The sequence below is a fragment of the Macaca fascicularis genome, chromosome 7 (genome assembly GCF_037993035.2).
Source record: "Macaca fascicularis isolate 582-1 chromosome 7, T2T-MFA8v1.1".
Taxonomy (NCBI): domain Eukaryota; kingdom Metazoa; phylum Chordata; class Mammalia; order Primates; family Cercopithecidae; genus Macaca; species Macaca fascicularis.
The window spans coordinates 41,637,199-41,662,328 of NC_088381.1; the positions used below are offsets into that span (position 1 = coordinate 41,637,199).

Here is a 25,130-nt window from a genome sequence, read left to right on the forward strand (position 1 = left end):
CCCCTCATTATTCAGTTTTTAGTATAGATTCACAGAGGGCCAGGTGCGGTGGCTCAAGCCTGTAATCCCAGCACTTTGGGAGGCTGAGACGGGTGGATCACGAGGTCAGGAGATGGAGACCATCCTGGCTAACACGGTGAAACCCCGTCTCTACTAAAAAATACAAAAAACTAGCCAGGCGAAGTGGCGGGCGCCTGTAGCTGAGGCAGGAGAATGGCGTAAACCCAGGAGGCGGAGCTTGCAGTGAGCTGAGATCCGGCCACTGCACTCCAGCCTGGGTGACAGAGCGAGACTCCGTCTCAAAAAAAAAAAAAAAAAGATGTTCACAGAAATGATCACTGCTATAATTATCTTTTAATTATGTTTTTGCTTACTTTATGTTGGCTGTCTGTCTCCCCTGGAGTTTGAGCTCCAAGAGAGCGGGGCTCTCACCCGTCTTGTTTACCATGTATCTACACAGTAGATACTCAAGTAACATTTATTCAATGAATAAATGAATGCATTAAAAAATGAGGAGGGGCTGGAGTTCCAGGCAGCCCCTAGATTCCCTGTTGGGTCTTCTTTCCTCTGCCCCATGCACACACAGTATACACTGTTGACTAATGTTCAACTCATAGAGGAGTTTGGGCTTGACATGCGACCTCACTCAGCCTCTGTTTCATTTGTGAAGTAAGAAATAAGAGTGGGCGGCTGGGCATGGTGGCTCACGCCTGTAATCCCAGCACTTTGGGAGTCCAAGGTGGGCAGATCACGAGGTCAGGTTAACCTTGGCTAACACGGTGAAACCCCATCTCTACTAAAAATACAAAAAATTAACCGGGCGTGATGGCATGTACCTGTAGTCCCAGCTACTTGGGAGGCTGAGGCAGGAGAATTGCTTGAACCGGGGAGGCAGAGGTTGCAGTGAGCCAAGATTGCACCACTGCACTCCAGCCTGGGTGACAGAGCCAGACTCCATCTAAAAAAAAAAAAAAAAAAAGACATAGGAGTGGGCTTATTTCACATAAGCCCACTCCTCACTAAACCAACAATGATTGCTTAAGATGCACGGAGCCAGTTGATGGAAAAGTCCATAGACTATCAGAGTTGAATGGCTCTGCCCTGGTGGGAGGAGCACCTCATTCCTGCTTCCCCACCAAATTGCTTGCCTTGGCCTGCTTCCTACTCTCTGGGTCACTGGTGCTCACACAGCCTTTCCCAACCCCCACCTCCAAAGGTCATATTTTACAGCTCCTTGTGAGGAATTCACATGATGCCATGACCTTCACTATGAGAAAGCACAGGCTGTAAAAGGCCAGCCTGGCTCCCTGCTCCGTGGTTAAGTATTGATGATGATATTGGGCAATAGAGACCCGGAGTGGGCACACCACATATCCCCCTGCAGTGATGGAACCCACAGACCACAGGTCCTCTGCAGTTCATTCTCCTGCCTGTCCAGAGGATCCGGATGTTTTCTCTTTACTAGAGGCCAACACATAACAAAGAAAGCACTGGACTCCTGGTGCTTTCGGATTGTGAAAGTCAGGTGGAGTCTGTTTGCACTCTCAGTCTACTCATTCAAGAGGTCAGTCACCCCGGAGTGATAGAGAAAGCTCCAGGCCTGGGTGTGTGCTAAGGCCAGAGCTACCAGATGGGTTCAGTTGCTGCAGGCTCTCCAGGCACTGTCCCCTAAGTGACAGCTGTTACTGTCTGGGAGAGCTCAAGTGCAAAGACTATCCTGTTCTCCCATAAAGAGGAGAAAGAGGAAGATACAGAAATTGGTGCTGCTTCCAACAGCAGATCAAGGCAGTCCTCAGGAACTCAGGATCCAGGGTGAGTGTCCTCATCTTGCCTTGGGGATGGGTGGCCCAGGTCTTTGGCAGAAGTCACAGTCCAATAACATGGTTAAGCCCTGTTTAAAATGCAGGGATCTCCCCGAGGGGCTTAAGGAGACAAGACAACTAAATGCAGTATGACATCCTAAATGGGATCCTGGAACAAGAAAAGAACATTAAAGGCAAAACTAATAAAATGCAAATAAGGCATAAAGTTTAGTTTAATCATGCAAATGACAATATGATACTCACTCTAGAAGCAAACTGGATACGTGCTTTGATAGAAATATGTCTTTGGCCAGGCGCAGTGGCTCACGCCTGTAATCCCAGCATTTTTGGAGGCCAAGGCAGATCGATCACCTGAGGTCAGGAGTTCGAGATCACCCCGGCCAACATGGTGAAACCCCATCTCTACTAAAAATACAAAATTGGCCAGATGTGGTGGCTCATGCCTGTAATCCCAGCACTTTGGGAGGCTGAGGAGGATGGATCACCTCAGGTCAGAAGTTCAAGCCCAGTCTGGCCAATGTGGTGAAACCCCATCTCTACTAATAATACAAAAATTAGCTGGTTGTGGTGGCGGGCACCTATAATCTCAGCTACTCGGGAAGCTGAGGCAGGAGAATCACTTGAACCCGGGAGGTGGAGGTTGCAGTGAGCTGAGATGGTGCCATTGTACTCCAGCCTGGGCAACAAGAGTGAAACTCTGTCTCAAAAAAAGAGAAAGAAATATGTTATTGCCGGGCGCGGTGGCTCAAGCCTGTAATCCCAGCACTTTGGGAGGCCGAGACGGGCGGATCACGAGGTCAGGAGATCGAGACCATCCTGGCTAACACGGCGAAACCCCGTCTCTACTAAAAAATACAAAAAACTAGCCGGGCGAGGTGGCGGGCGCCTGTAGTCCCAGCTACACGGGAGGCTGAGGCAGGAGAATGGCGTGAACCCGGGAGGCGGAGCTTGCAGTGAGCTGAGATCCGGCCACTGCACTCCAGCCTGGGTGACAGAGCGAGACTCCGTCTCAAAAAAAAAAAAAAAAAAAAAAAAAAAAAAAGAAATATGTTATTTGTTTCTGCAGCATCTGACAAAGCCAGAGAGGGTTGACTCTGGGTTCTAGATTTGTATCCAGTTTGTCATTTTAGTTTTTTGTTCGTCAGTATGTGTTTATTGTAACAATATCGAACATATTTTAAACATACTTTGGCCAGGTTTGGTGGCTCATGCCTGTAATCCCAGCATTTTGGGAGGACAAGGTGGGCAGGTCGCTTGAACTCAGAAGTTCAAGGCCGGCCTGGGCAACATGATGAAACCCTGTCTCTACAAAAAATACAAAAATTAGCTGGGCGTGGTGGCACATGCCTGTTGTACCAGCTGCTCAGGAGGCTGAGGGGGGAGGGTCACTTGTGCTCGGGAGATGGAGGTTGCAGTGAGCCGAGATAGTGCCATTGCACTCCAGCCTGGGTGACAGAGCCAGACTCTGTCTCAAAAAGCAAAAAACAAAAAAAACCACTCCACTGTGGACAGTAGCTTATCTGCATCTTTGCACACTGATCTGATTAGTTCCATTAATTAAATATCCAAAATTGGAACAGTTGTCTCAAAAGGTACAATAAATACCTACATTTAAAAATGCATACAAGGCCGGGCGCGGTGGCTCAAGCCTGTAATCCCAGCACTTTGGGAGGCCGAGACGGGCGGATCACGAGGTCAGGAGATCGAGACCATCCTGGCTAACACGGTGAAACCCCGTCTCTACTAAAAAATACAAAAAACTAGCCGGGCGAGGTGGCGGGCGCCTGTAGTCCCAGCTACTCGGGAGGCTGAGGCAGGAGAATGGCATAAACCCGGGAGGCGGAGCTTGCAGTGAGCTGAGATCCGGCCACTGCACTCCAGCCCGGGCGACAGAGCCAGACTCCGTCTCAAAAAAAAAAAAAAAAAAAAATGCATACAAAGTCTGGGCGCAGTGGCTCACACCTGTAATCCCAGCACTTTGGGAGGCCAAGGCGGGCAGATCACCTGACATCCGGAGTTCGAGACCAACCTGGCAAACATGGTGAAATCCCGTCTCTACTAATAATACAAAAATTAGCTGGGTGTGGTGGCACATGCCTGTAATTCCAGCTACTCAGGAGACTGAGGCAGGAGAATTTCTTGAACCTGGGAGGCGGTGGTTGCAGTGAGCCAAGGTCACACCATTGCACTCCAGCCTGGGCAACAAAAACAAAACTCCATCTCAAAAAAAAAAAAAAAAGCATACAAATAGACAAAATATACATATAAATACATTAAAATGGAATTACATGTATTGTTCTCATGAAGGTAGTATATACCCATAAGAAACCACACAATACCGAAGTGGTCATTTTGCATGTCCCATGTGTCTAAATCTCATCCCACACCCTAGAGGAAGGTTGTGTTTGGTTTCTCAACTTCAACACTTTTCTCTGTGAGTTCAGGGGGTTTGCATATGGGACAGGGGCCTGTGGCTGATGCTACTAATCAATCCAGGCACTCTTACATCTGAGACTTGATGGACTGTCACAATCCTTCTTGGACAGTGCTCTGGACAGTCAGTTGGAGCTAGAACACAAGATCACATCTGTTGGCCATTCCTGTAACTTTGTCTTTCCATGATTTTAGATGGGTAGGTAGGCAGATAGATAGATAGATGGATGATAGATAGATAGATAGATAGATAGATAGATAGATAGATAGAATCTCCCTCAAATGAGTAAGTAGGCAGTGTGCATGTGAGTCCTTGAAAGTCTAAGAAAAGGCCAGGCACGGTGGCTCGGGCCTGTATTCCTAGCACTTTGGGCGGCTGAGGCGAGTGGATCACCTGATGTCACGAGTTCAAGACCAGCCTGGGGAACAGGGTGAAACCCCATCATTACTAAAAATACAAAAAATAGCCGGGTGTGGTGGCAGGCACCTGTAGTCCCACTACTTGGGAGGTGGAGGCACAAACAAGAACCGCTTGAACCCAGGAGGCATAGGTTGCAGTGAGCTGAGATCATGTCACTGCACTCTAGCCTGGGCAACAGAGCGAGACTCTGTCTCAAAAAAAAAAAAGTCTAAGAAAGGTCTTTTTTTCTCCCTGACTTCCATCTCCATCTTGACATATGAATGATCATTCACATATGAAAAGCTTAAGTCAGTATTGTATTTGTGTCAAAATATTTTCCCTTACAATTTGTAGATATGCCTTTTTAGTTTTCTCAGAGCGTTTAGTGCTGGAGGAAACTCTGATGCAAAGCTAGTCCTTTTGTTGATACTCCGATTTTCTGTCTGGCTCTTTGCCATCCAGTTGTTTTTGAATGCCCCTGGCTGAGCGTCCAAAGGCTATTTGGGTCTGAGATTTTTGAGCTCCTAAGGCAGTGACAGAGTGTGAGGGGGCCTGAGAATGCTTCGATCCTCCCTGTACACTTTTTTTCTTGGTGTCCTATGGCATGTTTTATAATTGATCTGTTCAAAACCCTTCTCTTGTTTTATTTTATTTACGTTTATCTCCATTCCTGCTCCCTTCCTCCTCCTCCCCAAGAGACAGTTTAATGTGTTTAATGTGTGTCCTTTTAAAAAATGTGTTATTGGGCCAGGTGCAGTGGCTCACTCCTGTAATCCCAGTACTTTGGGAGGCCAAGGCAGGCGGATCACCTGAGGTCAAGAGTTCAGGACCAGCCTGGCCAACATGGTGAAACCCCATCTCTACTAAAAATACAAAAATTAGCTGGGCGGTAGTGACACGCACCTGTAATTCCAACTACTTAGGAGGCTGAGACAGGAGAATCGCTTGAACCCAGGAAGCAGAGGTTGCAGTGGGCAGAGATCGTGCCACTGCACTCCAGCCTGGGTGACAGAGTGAGACTTCATCTCAAAAAAAAGCAAATAAGCAAAATAACTTAGTAATTTTAATATTGGCCTGAATATTATATGTTGTCAAAATTAATTTCACCTATTTCTTTTTGTTTTTTAAAGTATGGATGCTAGAACATTTTATGTTAAGTGGTAATAGTACAGGTAGTACAAGAAGATGTCAAAATGTCCGACTGTTTTGAGACTGACTGAGGTTCAGTTTATTATTAATAGTTGGGACGGAAATAGGCCTACACGAAGTAAGGGATTTATCCAGAGAGCATGGGTTCAGGTTCTTCCCTTGCAAACAACAGAAACCAATTCTGCTGATAACTTATCCAAAAAACAAAAAACAAAAAACAAAAAACAAAAGAAGCTCTCGGGATCGGGGCAGGGGGTGCCCTCTCAGCATCAGGAGCCCGCAGCTGTTTGCCTCTGGCACTTTTCCCTTTTCTCCTCTCTGTGCTGTAGGCGTGCCAATTCCCAGGAGAGAGACGTGATAGGCCCAGCCTTTGACACGTGGGGGAAACACAGGCCTGTGATTGGCTACCGCATGACACTCAAGGGACAATTGCTACGGCAACGCGTGGGCGCGCTGTGGGCTCGTAGAAGCCAGGTGGGGACGCTGGACAGGCGAAGACCCGAGATGTCCTTTGCAAGGGTCCCAGAGCCCGTCAGTGGCTCAGTCATTCTCACTCCCAGATCAGTGCTCCTCCACACATGCGATGGCTTTTAATAAAGATTTCAGTCACCCCACTTCTACAGTCTCTGCCCTTCCAGGCTCCACGTGCTCCTGGGTTCGTTCGGGTCGTTTTGGTCCCATAACTTTGGGCCAGAGGAGATCTGGATTTGGGCACGGAGGGAGATCAAACTCGGGTAGGATATCCAGTCATGCTCTCTGCTTTGTTTCCAGGGGTCTTCAGGGCTCCTCTGCCCAGGGGCCAGAACCGAGGAGGCAAGGAGGGCTGCTGGGGCTAAGGGGCCTAAGGACCTCGTTGCCAGCGGTACACACCACCAGGAGCAGGGGCATGGAGCACAGTGAGGGGGCTCCCGGAGACCCAGCTGGTACTGTGGTGCCCCAGGAGCTGCTGGAAGAGATGCTTTGGTTTTTTCGTGTGGAAGATGGTAAGTGGTGAGAGATTGACGGCAGGGGTCGGGGTGTGCCCCTCAACACAGAGCAGAGTTTAGCTGAAGGCCCTGACACTGTCGCCCCCTCCAGGTCAGGCGGCACATTTCCTCCAAGACAGGGACTCAGTCTGGGGTGTCTCAGTACCCAGAGGGGTCTTGCTGGACCGCCCCTTCCTTTTCTCAGGGTGTGGTCGCTTATTTACGCAGCCCTCCAATCATCACCACATTTATTAAGCTCCTACTCTATACCAGACAGTGTTCTCAGCACTGGGGCGACAATAGTGAATAAAATACGATAAAAACCTCTGCCTTCATGGAGCGTACATTCTAGTGGGGATTAAAAATAAACAACTAAAATGCATAGTGCATTGGTGATGAGTAATAAAAAGAAAAATTAAACAGAGAAAGAGAATAGGAAGTATGTAGCAAGGGCAGTAATGTGGTCAAGGAAGGCCTCACTAAAAAGGTAACATTTTTATCATCAGGAAGGTGACTTGCAGGAAACTAAGGAGTTAGCTATGCAGATTATTCGGGGGAGGAACATTCCTGGAGGGAGGACAGCAAATGCAAAAGCTCTGAGGCTGGACCCTCCTTCATTTTGGTACAGCATGGACAAATCTTGAGTATCCACATTCAGTTTAGTTACTTTATGTATTCTCTGTGGGCAGCTGCCATTCCTTCCACCCTTCTCCCTGCCTTCTTTCTTTCCTTTTTTTTTTTTTTTTTTTGTTTCTTTCTTTTTTTTTTTTTTTTTTGTCTTTTTTTTTTTTTTTTTTTGAGGCAGGGTCACTCTGTTGCCCAGGCTGGAGTGCAGTGGCGCAATCTTGGCTCACTGCAAGCTCTGCCTCCTGTATTCAAGTGATTCTCAGCCTCCCAAGTAGCTGAGATTACAGGGGTACACCACCACACCCAGCTAATTTTTGTATTTTTAGTAGAGACAGGGTTTCACCATGTTGGCCAGGCTGGTCTTGAACTCCCGACCTCAGGTGATCCACCTGACTCAGCTTCCCAAAGTGCTGGGATTATAGGCGTGAGCCACTGCGCCCAGCCTTCTTTCTTTGCCTTGTGCCAGCCCCTGGCAAAACTCAAGACTGTAAAGTTTATCTTGGCCCACCTGTCCCCTGCCCTCCGCAGGCCTCTGCCCTTCACCCCTGTGGCCCCACTGTTATTTAACGGCAGTACTGTCTCCTCCATTAGATTAGGGCTTCTCCAGAGTAGAGACTGTGTCTTCCACCCTCCCACCTGTTACACTGGGAGTGCCCCAGGGCAAGGGGCTCATCTTGGATTAGGGTCTCCACGCAAAGGACAGTTGATACTGTAAGCTGGGTCTGAGCCCAGGGCCCAGCTGTTAGTGGGCTTGAGAGGTGCCTGGCCACTCCTCAGGGCTCTGTCCTGTGTGTCCCTCCCTAGCATCTCCCTGGAATCACTCCATCCTTGCCCTGGCGGCTGTGGTGGTCATGATAAGCATGTTCCTCCTGGGAAGGAGCATCCAGGCAAGCAGGTGAGGAGCTGGTCCTGGGGGAATGGGGTGGTCTCTGAGGGGTAGAGGCCCTGCCTTCCCAGAGGGAAATCTAGAGAGGGGTCACTTAGGGATCATGGCTGTCCACCCTTTGGGACAGCAAAATTCAGCCTTCAGTGTCCTTCGAGAACCCAAAGCTGCTAAAAACAAAACAAAACAAAAAACAGCAACAGTCCCTGATTACCACCCCCTGGCCCTGGACAGGAAGCAGGCATGACCTGGAGGAGTGTAGCCATTCAGAAGGGGAGCTTGCCCCTCTCACCCTGTCAGGACACATGCACCTCAGCAAGGTCAACTCAGAGATGAGTGGCTGTCCACAGGTACAGCAGACCTGTTCCCCCTACGACCCAGGCAGAATCTCTGGGCTGACAGCTTACCCCCACTGGGTCCCTCCACTATGGCCAGGAAGTCTAGGGATACCTTGAATAAAACCAATCTGGAGAGAGGACAGACTCGTGAGAGTTATTAGAAGGTTAAGGAAGTGGGTAGTGGGAGCCAATGAAGGTGGTTGGGGGAGGGGAGTGATGTGTACACGATGGGGTTTTAGAAACATGACTGGTGTTGTGCCTAGGATGGTTTAGAGAAGGAAACACCCAGAAGCAGAGAGATTAGTTAGAAATTTCCTGCAGTAGTGTGAGGGATGAGGTGTGTGGTAACAAGGACCTGTGCTAAGTAGGATAACAGTCCAAGGTTAGAGACAGTGTGGTTAGGTGAAATGAACACAGGACTCAAGAGTCAGGAGGCTTAAGTGCACACCCTAACTATGTGCATCCTTAGCTTTTTTTTTTTTTTTTTTGAGACAGTCTCTCTTTTGCCTAGGATGGAGTGCAATGGTGCAATCTCAGCTCACTGCAACCTCTGCCTCCCAGGTTCAAGCGATTCTCCTGCTTCAGTGTCCCAAGTAGCTGCAATTACAGGCACAACCACACCCAGATAATTTTTGTATTTTTAGTAGAGACGGAATTTTGCCATGTTGGCCAGACTGGTCTCAAACACCTGGCCTCAAGTGATCCACCCGCCTCAGCCTCCCAAAGTGCTGGGATTACAGGCATGAGCCACTGCACCTGGCCTCCGTGAACTACATTTCCTCACTTGGAAGGTGGCGGCGGGGGGGGTGGCAATGATACTTGAGCTCACAGGTGACAGTAAGGACTCCCTGAAATGACACACACGCAAGCGTAAGTCATTTCTCTGTTGAGGGAATATCCAACTATTGCCGCTTCTCCCCCAACTGCATACAGAATGCATACAGAATTTTCCCTTCAGATTCTTTAAGCCATTTGGGAGACCCAGTCCTGCCCCAACCACTCAGCCCCCCCGATTAACACTGTTCCCTGTCCCTCCAGAAAACAAAAGATGCAACCACCAGAAAAAGAAAATCCAGAAGTCCTGCATTTGGATGAGGCCAGAACCAAGGATCACAACAGCCTAAACAACCTAAGAGAGACTTTGCTCTCAGAAAAGCCAAACTCAGCCCAGGTGGAACTCGAGTTAAAAGAGAGAGATGTGCTGTCAGTTTTCCTTCCAGACATACCAGAAACTGAGAGCTAGTGAGGGTTCAGAGAAGTCCCACCCTAAGCCAGGCACATGATCTGGGCTCAGCTCAGTGGCCTGAAACCTCTCAGGTTTTACAGTCTTTCCCAAGCAGCCCACTTTTTTCTTTTTCTTTTCTCTTTCTTTCTTTCTCTCTCTCTTTCTTTCCTTCCTTCCTTCCTTTCTTTTTTAGCAGATACAATGAATGAACTGCAAGCAAACTAAAATTCTGTTATTAAAAAAAATCTTTTATTAAAATGCTCCTGGAAGTGAGCAGGTGGTATTGCATAGTTTGTTCACATGGCAGTGGTACACACACACATACACACACAAGTGGCCTGGAGCAAAAGTGCAAAATCCGTAGCTGGCCTGTGGGTCGGGAAGCCTGGCTAGGACTCCAAGCATGTGGTCTTGAGTAGTTCACAGCCCTGCTCTGACCTCAGCTCCTCTATTTACAGAATGAGACTGAAGACTGGGTCAGAGATACTGTTTGCAATACAACAGCAGTCCTGAGACTGCTGAGAGGGGAAGAAGCAGGCTTCCAGGCCCAGAACCCCCTTCCCAATCCTTCCACCCACCAGGGCCCTCTCCTTTCCCTGCTTGTCTGCTAAGAGTCTGTGCAAGACTTCCCTTGGACCTGGCGTGTGGTAAACAAAACACAGACAACTACCACGCTGCCTGCCTTGGAGAGCCTTTTCTTGCCAACGGTGGGATCTGAAAGGAGTGTCCTGATCCCATGTCTGAGCCATGGTGTCCTGGTATAAGCTGCGGTGACACCACCAAATAACATATGCAAAAATTTGCTTTATTAACCCAAAATGCTTTAGGTTCTAAAGTGGGCTTTGAACACTCAGACTCATTGCTGAGGGTCCTGGGTCCTGCCAAACCAGACGACAAACGGGTATACTGTGTTTCCACCTGCAAGGGGGCAGGCCCTGTAGCCCCTGGATGGGTCTGATGCTGCTGTGGGCTCCCTGGAGCCCTGGGTAACTCACTGGAGTGACAACTTTCTTCTGCAGCCTGGATCATTAAACTTGACGGAGCTGGTCCTGAGGTTCTTTGGACAGAGTCCTTAACAGTGGGAAGACACATGGGGAATCTGTCTGCTGGTGAAAGAACTCTGGGGCTCCTTACATTGGACAACCCACAGCCCCCTCCCTTTTATCCTCATTGAGACATCAAGTGTTGGAAATACCCCTTCCTGGGGCTTCTTCGCCCCGCCCAGGCTGTCCATTGGATTATTTTAACTAGATTTCCTTGAATAAACTGTGGGGTTTGTAGCCTGGGCCTTCTGTGAAGTCAGCAGATGACAGGAGGGCCAGGCTCTGGCCTCTGAAACGGCAGCCGCCCTGCCTTTCCCGTCCACCAGGTGGCGCGAGGACCCCAGGGCTGTCACTCTGCAGGTTCTTAGGCCTGACATTGACAGAGCTATCCACCTAGACCGTCCACCAAGGGCCACAGCTGGCTCAACTGTAGCTGGAGCAGGAAGGGCTGATGGCAGCAGGATGGACACTGCAATTTCTTCCTACTTAAGGCTGAACCCAGGTCTCTGGGTTGTCACAGTGGCTGTTTCCCTCCAGGGCCACAGATGCGGTGGTTACCATGAAGACCAAGGCGTGGAGGGAACAGAAGCAGCATCCCTGCCTGCCACTGCAGCTCGCACAGTGAACTGAGTGTAGGGACACCGCTTGGTGCTGGAGGTGGGGTCTGCTGTCCATCAGAGGGAAAAGCCGGTGGTGAGAAGCCAGCCCCTGCCCTGCTGCAGTCCTGTCCACCCACCAAGCCTGGGGTTCCTGGGGAAGGGTCCTCAGAAGATCTTGAAGCCCTTCAGGAGGGTCAGGGTAGGCGCCTTGCGCTTGCTCTGGGCCCGGGATGACTTCACAGTGACCAGCTTGGCCTGGGCCACGGTGGGCATCTCCTTCAGGCTGACAGTGGAGAGTGTGTTGAAGGTGCAGCTGGCCAGCCCATGCCGGGCGGTGAGTGGGGCCTGGTGGGGCAGGGCCCTCTCCTCGGAGATGAAGAGGGGCCGGGTCAGGGGGCTCTTCTCCAGCTCCCGCCGTGCCTCTCGCACTGCCTCATGGAAGACGTGCTGCACGTGCTCAAAGTCCAGACAGGCAGAGACCTCGAAAAACAGGCACCCAAACCTGCCTGCCAAAGCCACACCCTCTGCCTTGGTGACTTGCCTGGTGAGGAAGCAGGGTGAGGCAAGGAGTTAGGAGCAGGCTGTGCCAAATCAGGCAGACCAGCTCCTACACCCGGCGCCCCATGGACTAGCTGGGTGGCCTGGGGTCATCTTCACCTCTCTGAGTCTCAGTGTTCTCATAGGTACAATGGATTACTGACCTCTGCCCCTCAGGGTTGTTTGGATTACGAAAGACAATTTGTTTCAAGTGCTTAGCACAGTACCTGGCACGGAGTCAGTGCTCAATAAATGGTAGCTGATGTCCCCCAAGCGAGAATTTTGGGGTGAGGATGAGGGTAAGAAGCTACTCCAAATCCCCTATGCTAAACTCTGCCTGTGACTGGAGGAAGCAGGCCATTCCCAGCCCCATCTCTTCTCTACCCCAACATGGGTACCTGGGGCAGGAAACGGGCCACCCCCAGCTCTGGCTTGTGGGATCAGCTCTAGAGAGAAGCAGTCGTTTGGATTGAAGGGTTAGACAACTCTGTGGTTGGCAGAGTTCTCAGGGCTCCTGGGGTGTTCTGTCTGCCTCTCCAGGACAGAGGCAGGAGAGGGCAGGGGTGACAACATTTCATGGTGAGGAGGGCAAAAGGAGAGAGGGGGCAACACCTATTCTGGCTTGGTCCTACACCACCTCCCGTGAAGGGAGGATAGAATATCCGAAACTTGGGAAGGTCGTGGAGGTTTCTGACCTGAAAGCCATGGGAATCGAGGTGGGAGGAAAAAGAAGACTGGCTCTTGCGTAGGTCGGATGTCTAGAAGAGGGGAGAGACGGGGGGGTCCCTGAGGTCTTGGGGGCGAGATTCCACTGGCTGCATCTTCCTGCCCTACTGCTGAGCTGTCCCACTGCTCACTGCCGAGGATAATGGCACAGTCACTAGATGAGAGGAGGCACTCGTGGGCCATGGCAGGAAAAGTTTCTGAGCCCAAGGCTGATCTGGCAGGAGCACGGGCTGAGAGTGGGCTAGCTGCCCCGGGTGCCACTCCATGGTGGGGGGAGTCTCAGAGAGAGTGAGTGACTGGGACAAAACGAGTCAGAGGCATGGAATCTATTCCCCACCCAGGGCTGGTTTCTGCCAGTAAGCTCACTGCTGCCTGAGGAACCGTTTTGGAAAGAACACTTGCTATTATGTGCTTTTATGATGAGCTTGAATTTGCAACTTTGTCATTGTGGGGGCTTGAATAATGAATTTTCACAAACACAAACCCCGTGTGTGTGTGCGTGTGTGTGAGTGGGTGACAGAGGCACAGAACATTGTTCTTTTTCTTATTTTGTTGCATCCTAGTGAAAATTTTATCAGCGGCTTGGGAAGCACCAACCTAACCCAGATTTTACCCTTCAAACCGTGAGACAGTCATGGGAGACAATGACCAATGCTCAGCTAAAAGTTAGACTTCTTGTGCTTCCCAGAATCTCAATCTACTAAACTCGGGACTTGATCGAAGAATGAAATAGGAATACATTGTCCTAAGTTGTTTTTAGGGAACGGGTGGGATCAGCTTCATTTGAGCATGTATTCTTTGTTATTTGCTCCCAAACCATTTTAGACAATCTCTTTGGCAAAGATTGGAGTCAAAAGAGTGATTCGTAGTTTTTTTCCCTGTATTGAAACTGGCCGACTCACAATCCAGTTTTCTGACTCCTAAGAGGGTCTGCGATTCCTCAAAGACTACCTTCAGCAGCTTTCAGGTCACATGACTTCCCTCATTCACAGAGACACAATTTGCCTGGGTCTGAGGGCTTGGCCACCTTTTTGAAGGCCTCTCACCGTAGTCCCCCTTCACGGCCCCACACCTCTCTTTTTCCCACTGCCCATCTGACCCGTTCTAAACAAAGGGTCCCCTCCTTGTTAACACCAGTCAATGTGCCCTCGGGGCCTAGGGAAGCAGGACAGACCGCCCGTGAACAAGGAGGGATGAGTGGCTGGTGGAAGGGGCTATCCCTTGCAGGTAGACTGGCCACAGATGACAAAGGTCAGTGCTGGAGAAGTTCAGTGGCATTACTCATTAAGTTCAGGCATCACAGTGTCAAATGCCTCAGGGCCAGGCAGGCAACTTGAATGTGTGGAGAGGGTGGAGGTAAACCATGGGGAGCGGCGAGGCCTGGGGTCGGCTGGAGAGAGCGTGCCCCACCTCAAAGCATTCCAGTTCTAGGTCTTTTAAGACACTATGCCAGCCAAGCAAAATATGGCTGCAGTATTTTCAGTAATGCGTCCTCTGGCCCAGTCTCTGACCTCTGATTTGAGTCCAACACTTTTTAAGAGAACCTGCCGTCAGCCCAGTCAACTGTGGGAGTGAGTGTGGGAGGCTGGGTCTGGGTGAGGGGAGGGCCGGTTGGGCCAGAGCAGACACCTGACCAAGGAGCCAATCAGAGCCTCTCTCCTTAGAATTAGAATCGGGCACTAGATCAGTCAGCTGCTGGGAGTGGGGCCAGAAGGTCAGGATAGACTCAGGCAAGAAGGGTGAATCCAAGAGAATCCACAGAGACCCAAGAGGGAGGAAGGAGTGGCTGCTCTTCTGACTTTCAGGGTGTAGCCCCTGTGTGACCCAGAAACCTTTCCCTTTAAGTCCTTGGCTGCCTGGAAGACCAACATCTACAATACCTTTATAACATAATCCCTTCGGCCGGGCACGGTGGCTCACGCCTGTAATCCCAGCACTTTGGGAGGCCGAGGCAGGTGGATCACGAGTTCAGGAGTTCAAGACCAGCCTGGCCAACAAGGTGAAACCCCGTCTGTACTAAAAACACAAAAATTAGCCAGGCATGGTGGCAGGCACCTGTAATCCCACCTACTGGGGAGGCTGAGGCAGGAGAATCACTTGAACCCAGGAGGTGGAGGTTGCAGTGAGCTGAGATGGTGCCATTGCACTCCAGCCTGGGTGACAGAGTGAGACTCCGTCTCAGAAAACAGACAGACAAACATATAATCCCTTCTACCTCAATTCAAGGGGATGACTGTTCTTAGCAGCCCACTAATCCCTGAAGATGCCACCTGCCCTTACAAGCGAAGAAAGCGAGCTCTGGAGACAAGGGCCAAGCAGGCTGTGCTCACCTGTACTGAGCCATGTCCAGCTTGTTGCCTAACAGCAGGGCAGGGACGCTGCGCTGTGTCTCCTTCGCGTGCAAGGCAAGGAGCTCCAGGTAGCTGCCGCTGCTATCGAAGCTCTGGCGGCTGTCGACGCTATACACCACCAGGAAGGCATGGGCCCAGTTCAGGTAGCGCTCGCAGTTCCTAGGGGTGTCCTGGGGTGAAGGAGAGAAGCCCCACCAGAGGAGGGGCAGAGAGGTTGGGGTAAAGGCCTTCACCTCAGCCGTCCAATCCCACCTCCCCACTCCCCAGGCTTTGTATATTGTTTCCCAGCAGAGCCCTTTCAAAGGGGCACTTGAGTGTGGATTTGGCTTGGTGTGAAAGGAGACATTGTCTCATGAACCTCCCTCCCACCACCCAGCCAGAGACTTGAAGACCTTGGCTCCTTGGGCCCAGAGCCAAAGACTCTGGCATGGTCCCTACAGAGACCTGGCTGTCCCTGGGCACCGCTGGTTCTGGGTTGGGTTCATGCTGCCCCTTTGGCTTCTGAGAGTAACTGGCATCCAGCCTTGGCAGGGGGTGATGAGGACATGGGTGGAGACTTGTGTGTGGGAGAGACCTGGGCTAAGGGGCTCTCACCAGGAGCATCTGTGTAAACAGGTGTGTACCTGCCTCCTCGTGTGCACAGGCACAGAGCCCCACAGCACAAGATCTCAGAGCAGATGCCAGCAACCATCATGTCTCTCCAGGCCCCATCCCATCCTTCTCATTTGGCAAAGAAAGGATTCAGACCCACAGAAATCAAGTGCCTTATTCAGGGTTACACAGCAAACTTGAGCTTAAAAGGCATCTAAATGTACATCTGAGGCCTCGCACTCTGGGCCAGGACTTCTCAGGAGGCTACAGTGACTCGCAGCAGTGCATAGGTAATGGAGGTAATGTTACCAGGTCTGCAGTGTCCATGACCCTCAGGTGGACAGGCTGGTGGTCCACGGTCTCCTCGGAGCTGTAGGTGTCCTCTACAACACAGATGGTTAGCCAGGTCAGACACAGTGCCTTGGGTGTAAGTTTGAGCTTCCCTCTGTGCTAGACCCATGTGGCCTTGGGGTACCTTGGGAGCTGCTCTGGGGCTGGGACCACTGGAAAGTCCTTGGTTCTCACAATCATGGAGGCTACAGGCAGACCCTCCCACCAAGGACATGCTGCTCCACCTGCAGGACTCAGCATCAGTGGTTACTCACAGACCATGGCTCGGGGGCGGGACTGTGTTCTGGACCTACACACAAAACCAGCAGGATAGAGTCAAGTGTGTGACCCCTAGACCCTGTTAGCAGCACAGGCTGGCTCAGGAGCAGCACTGCTAGCCCCTCTATCCCAGAACCCCAGTCTTTCCCACCTTCTTCCCTTCCGACCACCCTCCTGCCCGCAGTGGGGGAAAAGAGAAGTACATGATACGATGGAAGGACGGCAGTCAGACCCCCTTTAGAAGTTCCAAGAAGGTTTTACAAACAATCCTTGTCAACATGACAGCAGGGGAGTCAGTCTAGTGTAGTCAGAAGTTTGCAGTTGGAGAATGTGGTATTAAACCCAATGTCAGCTACTTTTTAGCTTTGTGACTTGGCCAAATCACTTCAGCTCTCTGAGGCTGTTTCCTCATTTTAAAACAGGAACACTATGATAACATTGCTAACAGTTTCCAAGCATTTCCTCTGTCCCAGGCGCTGTGCTAAGTGCTTGACATTAGCTCATTTAACAGTCCCATCTCCCAGGGCTCTGTAAGAACTCGATGGGCCCCCCTGGGCATGGGGCCTGGCTTACCACACATGCCTGGTGAGGACAGCGGGAACCATAGTTCTCCAAAGTTAATAGGGCAGGATCACATTCCCAGGTGATTTTTTTTTTTTTTTTGCTTTTGAAATACTTTAGACTGACATAGAAGTTGTAAAATAGTACAGAGTTCCTGTGTACTCTTCACCCAGCTTCCCCCAGTGTCATCACCTTACATAACCACAGCCCAATGATCAAAAAGAAACTTACATTGATACCATACTATGAACCAAACTAGTGACCTTATTTGAATTTCTCGAGTTGTTACTATATATATATACATACACACATATATATATACACACATATAGTTCTCATGATCTCAAATCTGAGAAGGCAGCAAGTGGCCAGGCATGCAGAGGAGCTCGCGGCCATGTTGGCAGTCATTCTCCCCAACCCCAATCTGTGCCTGTGTCATTGGCCCACATGTGTGAGTGTACTTGGTTATTACCTTTCCCTAGGTGTCCCCTGCCCCTAGTGGCCCTAAAGAAGACCCCTTTTGGCAGAATTGGGATGGTCTCTGCCCTCCTGGCAGCACCCACTGTGAGAGGGCACACTCCCAACCCTGGCTGAATTTATAGTCAAACACGTCTCTCTGAGGGCTACTGGCAGCCAAGCCGGTCTGGACACTCTCCAGGTCCACTAGCATCCAGCATGAATCACAGACAGCTTCTTGTCCCCAGCCTGCTTTGGGGACTTGGATAAATAGCTGCTCTTATGCAAAGACAAAAAAAATCTAATGGAAACTATGTTCCAAATGTTTAACTATATTTAGTCCAAGAAGAGCTGCCCCTAGTTGCTTACATCTCTTTCAGATCTGTCTTTATTTTCCACTCAAAGACGTCAGATGCACCCCTTTTAGGGGTTCCCCCCAATGGGTGCAGTGTCCTGCCCAGCCCAGTGAAAGGCGCTAGCCCAACCTTGGTCTCCTGCCGACAGCAGGACAGCCTTTCAAGGTTGCTGTTAGCTCCATTGTAGAGAGATGACAAGGTGAGGCCCAGAGAAGGGATCTCGCCCAAGGCCACACAGCACCTAATCAGCAGTAGGAACTTGAACTCAGGGCTTCTAGGCTGGGCTGTGTTCACACTGGGACTCCCTCACCCCGTGACTGCTCAGTGAATCAGCCTGCCCTCCAGCTCTGTCTGGGCAGAGTACGAGGAAAGATCACAATCGCCCAGTCCGGCAGGGATGCGGATCATGGCTGTATGAGCTGGAAGAGGCCTTGGCGCTCATACTGTCCAGCCTCCCTTTACAGAAGAGGTGATGGGCCTCAGGGGCTGGGGCAGGAGTGAGGGGCTCCTTTCCCAGTCACAGTAATGTCCAGACTTCCCATCACCAAGTCCCTGCCTCAGAGTACTCTGGTGTCCTTAAATATAAGAGCTTCCTAACACCTGGTTCTAATTAATAGTCTATGGACTTTTGTGCTGAGAGAAGAGTCATTTCCCAAAGTTTTGAATTTGTCAATGTTTTCTTCTCATTCACAGTAATAATTTTTTAAATGGCACCACAGAAGCTCACATCAGAGTGTATATAGGGTGCTGCCTCAGAAATGGTGCCTATATCCTTGCTGGAGGAGGAGGAGGGCAAGAAGAGTAAGAAGCTGACATTCTCCCCTGGCTGAGCCAGATGAGGCACGATCAGCCCTTCTGGGAGAGGAGAATATTCTCCTGGAGACCCCTGCCCACTCCTGTGGGGCTCAGCACAGGCAAAGCCCTTCCACAGACACTGAATCTCTCAGCTCCTACCAGCTCTAGGAGACATACCCCAGAACACAGTGCAACTCTTACACAGTCAGAGCACAGGCTATTGGTCCCATCTTCCAGATGGGGAAACTGCATCTCAGAGGGCCCTGGGCCACACAGACCTCTGACTCCAGGCCCTCTATGACATGAGGCTGCTCCTGGAGGAGAGCAACTGGAGCCATGCCTGGTCTTCCTTTGTGCCTGAGGGTCTCCATAATCTTAAGGCAAATCACTGGACCCTCTCTTCCTCCATGTCTTCACCTATAAAATGAGGATCATGATAGGAGCTCTTCTTTAAAGGGTAATCCTAAAACCAAAATTTACCCCCACAGTTAAACGCTCATCTACACTGAGGCTAGTACTGTGCTACCTGCTGGAAACGGGAATGAATCTCCATCCTCCAGGCTCACCAAATGAGCTCAGGCTCTCAGAAGACCTAGGAAGGGCATAGAGAGTGGTTTTACCAGCATTACTGATGGCTAGCTCTCCGGTGGTGGAGACCTTTATCCACAGAAGGAAAGGTTCTCGTCTCAGTCTCTGCTGCTGCTGCTGCTGCTGCTGGAAACAACAATGGGACAGTGGCCGGAATGTTCAGGCCCTTCTCAGCAGAACCTTCGAGGAGTGACACAGGCCTCCCAGAGAGTCTGAGGGGAGAATGTCTGGTTGGCTCTCCGACTCGTGGGCTGTCAGTGCAGTGTGAGAGACCACAGGCCGAGAGGACTGACCATTGTGAGGCTGCCCACTTCCCAGACAGTCTGCCCACGCATTCCACTACCAGGTCAGAACTCCAAAATTACTCAATCAGGAGGCTCAAACCACCACTGTAATAGGCTCATCCGGTGGGACTCTGTGACAGTATGGATTGGAAGGCAGGGAGGAAGAGAGACTGGAGGTGAGTTGCCAGGAAAAATACAAGATGCCCAGTTAAATCTGAATTTCAAACAAAAAGGAATAATTTTTGGTATAAGCATGACCCATGCAATATTTGAATTAGGCCGAATATGTCTTTTGAGGCCCTGTCCTTGGGAATCCCCCTTGTCCTTTCCCAGACACCATGTCTGCTTGTGTGCCTTTCCTTCCTGTCTTCCCACCTCACCTCTGTCCTCAGTTTCTCCACGCCATCTCTATTCCACGCTCTGGCCTCTCCCAACACCTCACCGGCCAGCACACCATTGCGTCCCGTGTCCTCCTCTCTCTGGAGCTGACCTCTGCTAACCAAAGGGCCTCCTCTGGGTGACCTTGGCCCAGAGTCCTCAGCTCCTGGGGCCTGTTTCCTCCACTGTAGCACTGAAGGGCTGTGCCAAGGCCTTGGCACAGGGATCAAGCAGAGCTTCGAGGAACAAATCCCTTAGGGACCGTCACCATGTCACCTGCCCTGCATCCCTGACTTACCCACAGGAACCCCTTCGCTCTCTCTGTTTGACACGCTGGGGTTCTGTTTAAACTTTGGAAGAAGGGATTCTGCTACCTAAGGAAAAGCTTTTTTAAACCAGGGGACTAAACAGCCATGATGTCTCTGCCTGCTCCGACACCGTGATCTGGTGCCGGATTCCAGCCGGAACTAACGGGCTGGGCACCACTAGGGTAAGGAGCTCTCCCCTCCAGGTGCGGCAGGAGCACCATATCAGGGGCCTGCTGCAGGCAGTGCAGGGAGTTTCCACTTGTGTCACAGAGCCTTGGGCTTCTTTGGAGGGCTGTCAGGGGTCCCATGAATGCTTTATTTGATTTTTACAAATGGGGAAAATAATCCAAGACTACAACACCCATTTTCAAAAGGCTAAGATCATCCAGACACCTTATGGCTCTCAGTGAACAGTTTACAATGGACAAATGTTATACACGTGAGCTTTAAGCAACATTTATACTAATAAAATCCTGCTTTGATTTGTTTTAGGAGGGAATCTAAGCCATTGTGTACAGGAAGCCATTTGAGGAAGGAAAAGCAAAAATGCATTGAGTGCCTACTGTGGGTCAAGTACTATGCTGGATCTTTTACATGTGTTATTTCTTTAATCCTCACAGCAATTCTCTGAGATAAGTATTGTTCAATGCCCATTTTACAGATGAGGAAACAGTAGCTCAGAGAGGTTAGCTGACTGGCTCAAGTTTGCCAATAAGGAGCAGAGCCTGGTAGGATTCAAACCCAGTTCTGACTGACACGGAAACATTCCTTTTTCCAATATACCATGACGCAGTGATAAAAACAAGAGTTGTTTTCTCATATAGTTAAAAAACTGGTTCAGAAGCCAGCACCACTAGAGAATTCCTCAAATGTTTGCCCAGCTTTTCTGGAAGAGAACACTGACCATCTTGAAGAATAATACCTATTTGTTTCTGAGGTTTTTTTGTTTTTGTTTTTGTTTAGATGGAGTCTTGCTCTGTCACCCAGGCTGGAGTGCAGTGGCGCGATCTCGGCTCACTGCAACCTCCAACTCCCGGGTTCAAGCAGTTCTCCTGCCTCAGCCTCCCTAGAAGCTGGGATTACAGGCACACACCACTACACCCGGCTAATTTTTGTATTTTTAGTAGAGACGGGGTTTCACCATGTTGTCCAGGCTGGTCATTAACTCCTGACCTCAGGTGATCCACCCGCCTCAGCCTCCCAAAGTGCTGAGATTACAGGCATTAGCCACCACGCCCGGCCTAAGAATAATACCTGTTTGGATGTGGATGTCCTGCTATGTTTATTTTTATTTTTTTAAGTTTCATCATACTTCATATTTTAGGGTAAATCAGCCTTTCTTAGTTCTGTGAATTAGGCCAACCCCCCAATTGTCTGGGGTGGGCTGTGGAAGGGGTATTTCTGACACCTAAAACACTTTCCCCCATGGGCTGGGTCATCCTGGCGGCTTCTCCCTTCTGTCCCCAGACATGCAGTCCTGGTCAGTGCCCACCCACGGGGTAGGTCCCAGGGGAGCACTCCAGGTGGGGCGCAGGCAGCAGAGGGTACAGGGAGGAGTAGTTTCTTACCCAAGTTGGGGTCATATTCACTGATAAACCTCTTGGTCAGAAACTTCACGGTCAGGGCTGCAAGAAGCAGAAAGAGGTTGGCTCCATCTCTGCTGCCATGTCTAGCTGCTGGCCCCTCGTTTTAGGGAGGCCTTATCTAACCTCTGTGATCCCTGACTCACATGAAACTCAGCTCTCCCAGAGAATGAAGCTAGGGAACTGAGGAATTGGTTTGAGAGGCTCAGAAGGAAACCAGAAATATGGGGAACCAAGTACCTCTAATTGCACCGGGAATTTTTCTTAATGGGAAGGAAAGCAATGAGTGGCGAGCCTAAGGGGTGTTTGTGAAGGTATGAACTTAGGGGTCAGGACCCATGCAACCACTACCCTAGAGTCAGCCTGGTGAAACCTCAACTGAAGGGAGGTGTCGCCCACCCCGGACAAGTCATAGAGATTCTGAAATATGGGGCTATTTATTCCAGGCTTTGGCTACAAGCCAAAAACACAGGACGAGCAGAGTTGATCACAGTGGTTGATCCTTGGGAAGGGTATAAATCCCCAAGCGCCTGGGCTTTCCAGGTAAGGTCCAGGTGAGTTCTGTGTCCCGAAGAAACACACTCTGGTCCTGGTCTCCCACATCGCAAGTCTTGGCTCTCTCTGGGGCCTCTACACTCATCACGGGTATCTCGGCAGAATGTAAAACTCAAGAATTAAGCTCTCTGGTTCAGAGTGTAGCCACATAAAGCAAGGACCGGCCAACTACTATGCTGGACCCTCAAAAAGTAATGTTCACTACTGCTTGTTTGGAAAGAGAGAAAAGAAAAGAAAAAGAAAAACGAAAAGAAAAGAAAAGAGAAAGAGAGAAGAAAGAAAGAAACAAAGAAAGAAAAAGAGAAAGGAAGAAAGAAAGAAAAAGAAAAAAAGAGGAAGGGAGGGAGGGGAGGAAAGGAGGAGGGAGGGAGGAAAAAGAGAAAGAGAGAAAAAGGAAGGAACAAAAGAGAAAGAAGTAAAGAGAAAGAAAGAAAAGTAATGTGATGCTTATAATTCCAGTGCTTTGGGAGGCCAAGACTGGGGTATTGAGACCAGCCTGGGCAATATAGTGAGACCATATCTCTAAAAAAAATAGAAAAATTAACCAGGCATGGTGGTGTGCCTGTAGTCCTAGCTACTCAGGAGGCTGAGGGGGAAGATCACTTGAGCTCAGGAGTTTGAGGCTGTAGTGAGTCGTGATCGCACCACTGGACTCCAGCCTGAATGACAGAGATACTGTCTTTAAAAAAAAAAAAAAGTGATATTGTGAATAAAATCCTTAAAATTCTTTCCTAGGATTCGTAACAGTGTCAGTTTGCAAACTAATACTCAGGGAATACATATTTTAAAATTTAAATTCTTTCTTTTATGTAGTCACTGGCTAAACGGTACCAGTTACAGAGCTACGGATAACAATCTGATTTTCAAAGGGCAAATCTTTCAGAGGAAGAGGGTAATCCCTTCTGTAGGAAAACCACACTCAGAGTCCCCTCTCCGACGGGAGTGGGGCTGGCTTCAGAATCAGAGTAGGCCCCCAGCGAGTCTCACAGAACACTGGGGAGGAAACCCACAGCCAGCTGAGCTTGGGTTGGCCATCAGTAATGGCTAAAACTGGAAAAACAGTCAGTGGAGAACCCCCTCTGCCCTCCCTCCTTCAGCCGGCCAGGAGTGGCATAGTTCAGTGTTGACACAAATTATCTCAATGGAAGCCCAAGATCTTGGCTCATCAAGGACAATCCCAGGCACCTGGAACCATAACCCAATGTGTTTCCAGAAAGTTGAGAGGGGTCTGGTTTGAAACAAACACATTTGATAAGAATGCACAACTTGTCCCAGAATCCCAGGGAATGGGGATGGGAGTTGGGGAGTGGACCTTCCCTGAAAAATCTCAACAGCTAGTGATTTCACCAGCTCCTTTCCACGGGGAGGGGGTGTGAAGGGGGAGGGGTTGGACGGGAAGTCTTTCCCGAAGCCTAATCAGGGAGTAGCAAGGCTGCGACTAAGCTCAAAGAGGCGCCTTGGACGGAGGGGACAGAGGGGGCGGAGGGGGAGGAGGGGGCGGAGGGGGCGGAGGGGGCGGGGGAGGCTTTCAGTGCCCAACAGGTCCCTTTAGAGTCAGTCGCCAAGACTGACTGCTGGCCCCAGGGGAGGTCATAGGGTTAGGGGTTGGAAGGTTGGTGGCAGGGCAGACCGATCCATAAAGGACTCCGAGACACAGAGTAAGAGAGAGGGGAGAGCAGGGTCACTGACACGGAGGACAGAGACAGTGGGAAGACACAAAGGGAAGAGGCAGGCAGGGAACAGAAGACAGAGATGGAGGAGCGGAGCACAAAGCCGAGAGAAGAGAAAGCCTGGCAACAGGGAAACTGAGGCAAAGAAAATCACGGTGTCTTGTGCGACCCTCCTGGGTGAAGGAAGCTCCCCGGCCAGTGGAAGAACCTGCCCCCAAGAGCAGAGCGCACTGTCCCCCCCACCCACGCCCAGTTCCGCACCTGGCGGCTCAGGTTCCCCGGCACCACTCACCAGACTTGCCAGCCCCGCGGCGCCCCAGGATGGCCAGGTTGACCTCGAGGGGCGTGCTCTGAGGCCCGCTGCCCGCGCGGGGTTTTCCAAACACCGAGGACATGGCGACGCCCTGGACAGTCACGCAGGTCTGCGGCCGGTGGGCCCCGTGCAGTACGCCCGCCCGTAGGGGCCCAGGGGAGCAGGACGAAGGCTTCCCTGGCGCGCGCGGCCCCGGACCCGTCGGCGTCCGCGCCCTCAGCCCCACGTCCAGCGGGCTGCCACCCCGCGGGAAGGAGGGGCCGGTGGAGCCTGACGGGCGGGGCCACCCCAAGCGCCACCAAACTCCTTGTAAGGTCTGCGGAGCCCCCCGCGGGGCGCGCTCACCCGGCTCCTGGAGCCGAGGGAGCTCCGGCCGGCCGCGCCCCCACCGCCGGACTGGGCCTCGAGGACCTGGCCTGTCACCCTCCTGAGTGCCCCCGGAGCCGGCCGGGAAGGAGCAGAGAGAGGGAGCCTCAGGGTTAGGGGGAGAGAGGGAAAGGATGTTTGCACTCTTCCCTGAACCTCCCACTCAATCTCTTTTCACCAGCAAGAAAATCCACCCCTCCCTTTGTTCTACCAAGCCAGCCCCGCCTCCTCCTCCAGGAAGCTTCCCGGGTTCAATTCCAAGCCTTGCCCTTTCTTTAGCTCAGCCTTGGCACTCTATATTCCCAATCACATTATTCTGCCCTTTCCTGTGAAGACTCCAGAGGCCTCACTGCAGAACCCATTCAGAATCCAGGCTTCTGGGAGAGGCGGCGGGGCGGAGAGAACCCCTTACTAACATTTCAGGGCCAGTATGGGTTCAGCTTCAAGAAACCTAATCCATTCTGAATTACTGTCTCTCCCTAATGGGAGCTAATGAGTTGCATGTGTTTGTGGCCTGTTGTGTAAATGGGGTGTTTGTTCTAACCCCTGGCACCGCCTCTTGCCTACAGCAATTCTGGGATTGGTGGTGAGCCTGGCATGGGTCACCTGGTCATTCCC

General features: G+C 50.8%; 2 protein-coding genes across 16 annotated transcripts; one reads left to right on the forward strand and one right to left on the reverse strand.

Annotated features, from left to right (window-relative positions):
• Window positions 1-466: 466 nt before the first annotated feature.
• Window positions 467-24,376, reverse strand: RASL12 (RAS like family 12). 14 transcript variants are annotated; one of them, XM_073996056.1, is made up of 7 exons: window positions 24,126-24,376; window positions 21,594-21,650; window positions 19,088-19,178; window positions 16,166-16,330; window positions 16,000-16,073; window positions 15,079-15,269; window positions 10,074-12,026 (listed from the first exon to the last, which is right to left on the reverse strand). In XM_073996056.1, the coding sequence occupies exons 5-7, from the start codon at window positions 16,015-16,017 to the stop codon at window positions 11,651-11,653; spliced, it is 585 nt and encodes a 194-aa protein (XP_073852157.1). In that variant the 5' UTR covers window positions 16,018-16,073; window positions 16,166-16,330; window positions 19,088-19,178; window positions 21,594-21,650; window positions 24,126-24,376; the 3' UTR covers window positions 10,074-11,650. The 14 variants fall into 14 exon arrangements, 12 of the variants coding, with proteins under 12 accessions (XP_073852158.1, XP_073852151.1, XP_073852157.1 ...); XM_073996054.1 differs by having other exon boundaries at window positions 19,088-19,181; XM_073996052.1 differs by having other exon boundaries at window positions 19,088-19,267.
• On the forward strand, window positions 1,615-10,116 carry SLC51B (SLC51 subunit beta). 2 transcript variants are annotated; one of them, XM_005559810.4, is made up of 4 exons: window positions 1,615-1,812; window positions 6,577-6,788; window positions 8,202-8,292; window positions 9,657-10,116. In XM_005559810.4, exons 2-4 carry the CDS (start codon window positions 6,692-6,694, stop codon window positions 9,859-9,861), a joined length of 393 nt encoding a protein of 130 aa, XP_005559867.3. In that variant the 5' UTR covers window positions 1,615-1,812; window positions 6,577-6,691; the 3' UTR covers window positions 9,862-10,116. The 2 variants fall into 2 exon arrangements, with proteins under 2 accessions (XP_005559867.3, XP_065404130.1); XM_065548058.1 differs by lacking the exon at window positions 1,615-1,812 and adding an exon at window positions 6,250-6,460.
• Window positions 24,377-25,130: the final 754 nt, after the last annotated feature.

Excerpts from the sequence above, each read along its gene's own strand:
- SLC51B (XM_065548058.1), top strand. The coding sequence starts at position 6,384 with ATGCGATGGCTTTTAATAAAGATTTCAGTCACCCCACTTCTACAGTCT. Across the intron at positions 6,461-6,576 it reads CAGGCTCCACGTGCTCCTGG|GGGTCTTCAGGGCTCCTCTG; the intron begins GTTCGTTCGGGT and ends CTTTGTTTCCAG. Across the intron at positions 6,789-8,201 it reads GTTTTTTCGTGTGGAAGATG|CATCTCCCTGGAATCACTCC; the intron begins GTAAGTGGTGAG and ends GTCCCTCCCTAG.
- RASL12 (XM_005559807.5), bottom strand. The coding sequence starts at position 24,228 with ATGTCCTCGGTGTTTGGAAAACCCCGCGCGGGCAGCGGGCCTCAGAGC. Across the intron at positions 21,651-24,125 it reads CCGCGGGGCTGGCAAGTCTG|CCCTGACCGTGAAGTTTCTG; the intron begins GTGAGTGGTGCC and ends TGCTTCTTGCAG. Across the intron at positions 12,027-15,078 it reads CTGGACATGGCTCAGTACAG|GCAAGTCACCAAGGCAGAGG; the intron begins GTGAGCACAGCC and ends CTTCCTCACCAG.